The following is a 7913-nucleotide window of genomic DNA, read 5'->3' as shown; positions in this document are numbered from 1 at the left end:
CTTCGTGTAACGATGTACGGCTTGGTGATTTGCAAAGCAATACTTGAACAAAGAGTTACTGGCTTGAACCATCTTTTTCACTCAAAGTGTGACCCATTTCCCTGCAATAAGCAGAAAATAAAACTGCTTGAGAATTCAGAGCCAACACCAGGAGAAATGAACCATTCTCTCGACTGCTTCTCACGTCCATAAGCGAAAGATTATTCATTTCAGGATTACTAAATGTAAACGAGAAAAGGGTCTAATGTGGAACGAGAGAAAACTTTGGGAGTAAAAATGTAGGCGGTAGGAGAATGTTTATTAGGCTGTATCCTTGATTTTTTTTTACCGCCTCCTCCCCTTCTTTAAATCAGTGCCTTGCCTTTCACACACAAATAACGTCTCGTACTTCCGTGGCAAGGGGTGCGATGGAGGTACTCTGTGTCCCCCTATGGAAGCTTTTTCTCCAACCCCAGCTAGACTTGGAGCATTCAGAGGATCTTCTTGCTATTTCTCAACATGCAGTTTCTCCTTAGAACTGTGGTCGTCAATCCGGTTGTTTAAAATTTCATCGCCGCTGCCTCCCTCCCTTCCAGGAGCACACTCGCTTGCATGCATACTTACACATGTTCGGAAAGAGTCCATCCGATCCTGGCAATAGGCTGAAAAACGATTCATATCTACGCGAATTGCATCCTAACCATATATATGGATTCGTATTGTGTCTCGTTTCACCATAGAGGAAAATTGTCATTTCTTATAGTGATAAAATGCAAACTGTTATGATTTTTTGTACATGGCCCTCACTTTATATTGTGGGGTGGGGGGAATCACTCATTGGGAATAGTCGGGGGTGGGAGGAATTCGATGAACGTCGCAGGCCAATATTTTATTTCATGCCAGTGTGGGATAGGGTAGGGACTGTGGCTTAGGCTCCTTGCCGCTTTTGCATTTTCCACATCTGGCCTACAGACCTAATTCTAACTCGAGATGTGGTTTGATGAAATTCGATCTTCGTGGTTTAAATACCTTTCAATTTGGAGCGATTTAACATTTGCAACCGTTAAGAAAACAAACCCTGTGGAGTATCTGTGAAACCAGTATGGAACACGGAGAAAGAAAACATGCTGCATACAAATCCCAACCATTGTCTTTAACACTCGCATACACACACAGACACATAAACACACAGGGAAGATGGGGGAGGGGAGCGAGTGGAGAGAGACAGACACGGATATAGACCGACAAGAGTCAAAGCGAGTCAAGTTAACGCTTTCTCCGCCCCCATCCACAAGTACCCCCCTCCCGCGTTAATTAATTCCAAACAAAGCAAGCCAATCAAGTGATGCATTATTATTTTCAAGCAGAGGGAGGCGAGAGGCATGTATTTTTTAATTGATTTATTTATTTGGAGGACATTAATTCTCGGTCTGAGGCTGATTTTCAAACCATTTGCAAAGCGCGGCTCCATTGTTCGCCGGGCGCGCAGGCTCCGCCCCCTGCTTTGTGTGCGGTGCGCGGATTGGCCGGCGCGCGCGGGGGCCGCGTCAGCGCCCGCGAGCCCATTCATCTGTGCACTTGGGCGTTGGACCCCGCATCTTATTAGCAACCAGGGAGATTTCTCCATTTTCCTCTTGTCTACAGTGCGGCTACAAATCTGGGATTTTTTTATTACTTCTTTTTTTTTTTTAACTACACTTGGGCTCCTTTTTTTGTGCTCGACTTTTCCTCCCTTTTTCCCTCCCTCCTGCGCTGCTGCTTTTTTATCTCTTCGACTTAAATTTTTTTATCCGGAGTGTATTTAATCGGTTCTGTTCTGTCCTCTTCACCCCCCCCACTCCCCCCTCCCTCCGGTGTGTGTGCTGCTGCCGCCGCCGCCGCCGCTGCCGCCGCCGCTGCTGCTGCCGCTCGCCCCGTCGTTACACCAACCGGAGGCTCTTTGTTCCCCCCTTGGATCTGTTGAGTTTCTTTGTTGAAGAAGCCAGCATGGGTGCCCAGTTCTCCAAGACCGCTGCGAAGGGAGAAGCCACCGCGGAGAGGCCCGGGGAGGCGGCTGTGGCCTCGTCGCCTTCCAAAGCGAATGGGCAGGTAAATTCTACCTGTGTTTGTGGTCATTTCGTTGGTGTCTTTCTCCAGTCCCGACGCTTCTCCCCTCCCGGTCGCGCCCTAGGCGCATTCGGCGTAGAGAGGAGCGTGGCCAGATTCCAGTCTGAAAGTTGAATGGAAAGCGATAGCCTAAATTGTCAATTTCTCATAGGAGGTGGGGGGGGGGGTCTTCTCCTCCACCCCAGAGGAGTGGTTCTCGGAGAATCCTGGCAAATTCTTGTGTAGACAAGAGGAAAGAAGTGATAAATTGTCTAAAATGGCGTGTTTGGAGCTTGGCAGAACGTGACTAGCTAGGTGCTAACCCCCCTCCCCCCCCCCAGTCAGGTTGCATTTGTGTTTGGTGAGCACAAAGGTGTTGGGGTGGCTCTCGTGTTTGTTGTCGAGACTGGGTCGCTTTCAACATTTCTGAGCCGGTGTGATGGGGGGGCAGGATGGGGGAGAATGGGAATGGTGGTGGAGAAAGGCAAGGAGGGAAAGAAAGGCTGTCTTATTGTATGCTGAGGCGGCGTGCCCCGGTTTCTTGGAAAGGTAGCTGGCTGGCTGGAGCTGGGCTGAAAGGTTTCAATATCTTTCCGTGGGGCTTTCCCACCGTTCTAAATCTTTATTCGTCCGCTGTCTGTGGAATTACACACCCATCCGACTTTTACATGGTAGGGGTGGGAAGACTCGGTGGGTCCTTGAAGAGAACCTGTCCGGATGGTCAGTAAGAGGCAATTCGTGTATTTCGGTCGGGATTGTTCGTGTGCGTGGCGGCGCCTGGACCACTGCGGGGGGCCACCCCAGCGCTGCCCGGACCCAGGCAGACGGCCACGGTTGGGTGGGCGCGAGAGGTCGGCCATGGGTGGCTGCTTCCCAAACACTGGGCACCCACCACGCCTCTTTTCCTAGAGTAGAGGCCGTGTAGCTTCGCCTACTCTAACCTAATGGGGAAGGCGAGCTCTGCCAAGAGACTCTGAACCCGTTAAAAATGCAAAATGAGCCGCCGTGGCGCGCCCTGGCTTCACAGAATCGCAGGCGAAGGTGGGCGTGGAAGCCGAGGCAAGACCTAGGAAATAAAGGGTTTCCCCCAGCCTTGTTGGTTTTGCTCGGACCAGAACGACTGGAAGCCACCTGAGCTTTGTTTGTGGACTCTGGGCTGAGCGATCCGGGCTCGGGGGCGCCTCGGCCGGCGGGCAGGGCCGGGCAGGGCAGGGCGGGGTGGCCCCGCGGCCCCGCCCCTCCGCCGACCCGCCCGCGCCCGGCTCCGTGCGGTGGAGGCGCAGCGCCCCCTGGCGACCCCAAGCCCTTGGGGGGGGCGGCGCGCAGGATCTTTGCGCGCGCAGCCGTGGCGCTTCTGGCTGGAGCGCTGTGATGCCCCTGGGAGTTCTCGGTGTTTTTGCAGAGCCTCTCACGGTTTAGGGAAAAGAGGGCTGTGTAGGGCCCTGGCTCTGTGCCTTCTCCCAAAGGGCGTCTGGTGTGTAGAGTGTGTTACGTGGTTCTCTTTTTGCAGACCCCGTGAGGTGGAGGCAGGAATGGGTTATCCCTTGCTTTCTAGTCCGGGGCTCAGCATTTCTAAATCCGAAGGGCATTTGTTGAGTGATCGAGGCTATTGCTGGTTCTCTGGGGCGGCCCCAACTGCACTGCTCCGTTTCTTCGGAGAGCTCTTGTCTAGGCAGGCAACCCCGGTTCCCCCCGTAGGGGGATGGAGGGACTCCCAAAGCCAGAGGGGCTCAGGGAGGGTAACTGGTCCCTCCCCGCCCAGGGGTGGGGGCGGCAATGGCGGCGCTCGGGCCGCTTCAGTGATACTCCCGCCTTCTCTGCCCCGCAGGAAAATGGCCACGTGAAGGTAAACGGCGACGCCTCTCCCGCGGCCGCCGAGCCGGGCGCCAAGGAGGAGCTGCAGGCCAACGGCAGCGCCCCGGCCGCTGACAAGGAGGAGCCCGCGGCCGCCGGGAGCGGGGCGGCGTCGCCCGCCGCGGCCGAGAAGGAGGAGCCGGCCGCCGCCGCCCCCGAGGCCGGGGCCAGCCCGGCGGAGAAAGAGGCGCCCGCGGAGGGCGAGGCCGCCGAGCCCGGCTCGCCCTCGGCCGCGGAGGGGGAGGCCGCGTCGGCCGCCTCCTCCACGTCTTCGCCCAAGGCCGAGGACGGGGCCACGCCCTCGCCCAGCAACGAGACCCCGAAAAAAAAAAAGAAGCGCTTTTCCTTCAAGAAGTCTTTCAAGCTGAGCGGCTTCTCCTTCAAGAAGAACAAGAAGGAAGCGGGAGAGGGCGGGGAGGCCGAGGGCGCAGCCGGCGCCTCCGCCGAAGGCGGCAAGGACGAGGCCGCCGGGGGCGCCGCTCCAGCCGCCGCAGAGGCGGGCGCGGCGTCCGGGGAGCAAGCGGCGGCGCCGGGCGAGGAAGCCGCGGCGGGTGAGGAGGTGGCGGCGGGCGGCGACCCGCAGGAGGCCAAGCCCGAGGAGGCCGCCGTCGCGCCCGAGAAGCCGCCCGCCAGCGAGGAGGCCAAGGCCCCCGAGGAGCCCAGCAAGGCCGAGGAGAAGGTCGAGGAGGCCGGGGCCAGCGCCGCTGCCTGCGAGGCGCCCTCAGCCGCCGGGCCCGGTGCGCCCCCCGAGCAGGAGGCGGCGCCCGCGGAAGAGGCTGCGGCCGCGTCAGCCTCGTCAGCCTGCGCAGCCCCCTCACAGGAGGCCCAGCCCGAGTGCAGTCCGGAAGCCCCCCCGGCGGAGGCGGCAGAGTAAAAGGGCCCGATTTTTGAGATAATCGAAGAACTTTTCTCCCCCCGTTTGTTTGTTGGAGTGGTGCCAGGTACTGGTTTTGGAGAACTTGTCTACAACCAGGGATTGATTTTAAAGATGTCTTTTTTTATTTTACTTTTTTTTAAAGCAGCAAATTTTGTTCCCCCTCCTTCCCCACAGATCCCATCTCAAATCATTCTGTTACCACCATTCCAACAGGTCGAGGAGAGCTTAAACACCTTCCTCTGCCTTGTTTCTCTCTTGTTTTTATTTTTTGCATCAGTATTAATGTTTTTTGCATACTTTGCATCTTTATTCGAAAATGTAAACTTTCTTTGTCAATCTATGGACATGCCCATATATGAAGGAGATGGGTGGGTCAAAAGGGATATCAAATGAAGTGATAGGGGCCACGATGGGGAAATCGAAGTGGTGCGTAACATTGCCAAGAATAATGTACCACTAGAAATGATGGTGTAAAGGCTTAGTTTTTGTTTTTTTGTTTTTTTTTTTTAAAGAAAAGTTATTACGATGTATTTTGTGAGGCAGGTTTACAACACTACAAGTCTTGATTAAGAAGGAAAGAGAGGAAAAAAAATAAAAAAACACCAATACCCAGATTTTAAAAAAGATCATAGTCTTAGGAGTTCATTTAAACCATAGGAACTTTTCACTTATCTCATGTTAGCTGTACCAGTCAGTGATTAAGTAGAACTACAAGTTGTATAGGCTTTATTGTTTATTGCTGGTTTATGACCTTAATAAAGTGTAATTATGTATTACCAGCAGGGTGTTTTTAACTGTGACTATTGTATAAAAACAAATCTTGATATCCAGAAGCACATGAAGTTTGCAACTTTCCACCCTGCCCATTTTTGTAAAACTGCAGTCATCTTGGACCTTTTAAACACAAATTTTAAACTCAACCAAGCTGTGATAAGTGGAATGGTTACTGTTTATACTGTGGTATGTTTTTGATTACAGCAGACAATGCTTTCTTTTCCAGTCGTCTTTGAGAATAAAGGAAAAAATCTTCAGATGCAATGGTTTTGTGTAGCATCTTGTCTATCATGTTTTGTAAATACTGGAGAAGCTTTGACCAATTTGACTTAGAGATGGAATGTAACTTTGCTTACAAAAATTGCTATTAAACTCCTGCTTAAGGTGTTCTAATTTTCTGTGAGCACACTAAAAGCGAAAAATAAATGTGAATAAAATGTACAAATCTGTTGTGTTTATTTATGTTCTGATAAAATACTGAGACTTCTAGGTCGTGAGGGTAATTTTGAAGGAACATCTTGCATGCCATCAAGAGTAAATTTTCTTGTGGTTTTTAATCTGAAGTTTCAAACTGAAAATTCATAATCAACAGTGTCAGATTACATACAGGAAGATCTTAAGACATTCCATGTCTGTTACCATTTACTTGCATTGACCTTGAGTTTTCATTTAAAAAGTCAACAATTATTTTTATCATAGTTATGTAGCATGTCAGAATGAATCATTTAATACAAAAGTGGTATGACCCGATGACTTTTCTAAATGTCATGTGAAAATTTCATAAAATACATTTTTTTGTCATGCAAGTCCAGAAACTTGAGTGAGAGTCTATTTAATCCAAACTGCAGATGGGCCACAAAACTGGTCAAATGTGTTTCAACAACTGATGGTGTATTACCTGCCATTGTAATTGCTTAGTGCTTGGCTAATTTCCAAATATTGCTTAGATTATGTGTTATACCTTAGGAGACAGGCTTATGTAAAGAAGTAATGGTGACGATGGGCAACACAGTCAGTTTATGGGCCTCCAGTACTTGCCTCAATTCAATAGTTGCAGTTTTTTTTTAATGAAAGTAGTGTGTTAGTATCTTGTTACTCAAAGGAAAAGATAGAGAATAATACTTTCTTATATAGTAATAATCCTTACTAGTTTTCACCTTTGCTCTTACCACCCCATAACTGGATTTATTTTTTTTCTTCACTGGATCCTGAAATGAATTTGAAGTTAAAGTGTGTATCAAATACCATTACTTCATTAAATGCAAAGGTAAATACACACACCTGCTTGCTGTTTTTAAGCAGTATGCCTTGTAGGGTTCACAGTGAGTCAGTGAACCACATTTGTAACAAGCACCAAATCTTAAAACTCCTTAGAAAAATAAATTAGCTTTTGACATGTGCTATTAATTGGAATAATGGATCATAAATAATAGTTCATGTTCTCTCCTTACCAAATACCCTCTCCACTAATAAAAATAGCATTTGGAAAAGAATGTACTTTTAGTTAGGGAGTATTGATCTTGAAGGATGTTTGAAAGTTAAAAGTCAGATCTGGTAACCAAAGGACTGCTTTATGGGGTCTTTCCAACCTCACCAACTTTTTTCTCAAATACCTGCTTGGCTGAGTATAGGGCCTTCTGTGTGGGAGGACTCCCAAAAAAAAAAAAAAAAAAAAAAAGATTTTAAAAATTAACTTGCGAGTAGTCAAAAATACTGTGTAGCCAACTATATTGCTAGGCTTGTTTTTTTAACAGCTGGAATTAAGATGCATTATTTTGATTTTAATTGCCTAAAACACTTTGGGTGGTATTGATGGAGTGGTGGATTTTCCACCAAGTGCTTAAATGACATTTGACATATATCTTTTCATCCAAAGTTTTGTACATCACATTGTTTTCTAATGGAAAAATGTTAATATGGCTTTTTGTATTACTAACAATAGCTTTGAGATTAAGGAAAAATAAATAACTCTTGTACAGTTCAGTATTGTCTATTAAATCTGTATTGGCAGTATGTATAATGGCATTTGCTATGGTTATAAAATACTTCCTCTGGATTATAATTATCATTTGATTCAATTACTATTGCTTGTAAAATAAAGTTTTTCCAATTGATAAATCAAGCTTGCTAAAACAGGATTTTTTACAAATTTAATTTTAAAATGCAAATTTTAGAGAAAAACTTAAAATCTTAAGTGTTGATGGTAAGTATAACTATTACACAGTTTAAAGGATTTGGAAGGTATGCTTGACATTATACTTAGGATATATAATTATATCCATTGAAGGTGAGTTCTATGTTAACAAGTCAGCTAAACATTTTAATGATAGGGCTTGATAATATG

General features: G+C 48.0%; 1 protein-coding gene across 1 annotated transcript; it reads left to right on the top strand.

Annotated features, from left to right (window-relative positions):
* Window positions 1–1418: 1418 nt before the first annotated feature.
* LOC116862917 (myristoylated alanine-rich C-kinase substrate) lies at window positions 1419–7685 on the top strand. Its single transcript, XM_032850370.1, has 2 exons — window positions 1419–2067; window positions 3893–7685. The coding sequence occupies exons 1-2, from the start codon at window positions 1966–1968 to the stop codon at window positions 4790–4792; spliced, it is 1002 nt and encodes a 333-aa protein (XP_032706261.1). The 5' UTR covers window positions 1419–1965; the 3' UTR covers window positions 4793–7685.
* The last annotated feature ends 228 nt before the right edge of the window (window positions 7686–7913 follow it).

The sequence above is a fragment of the Lontra canadensis genome, unplaced genomic scaffold, assembly GCF_010015895.1.
Source record: "Lontra canadensis isolate GAN:19392208 unplaced genomic scaffold, GSC_riverotter_1.0 scaffold379, whole genome shotgun sequence".
Lineage (NCBI taxonomy): Eukaryota > Metazoa > Chordata > Mammalia > Carnivora > Mustelidae > Lontra > Lontra canadensis.
This window is presented reverse-complemented; position numbering and strand designations above follow the sequence as displayed.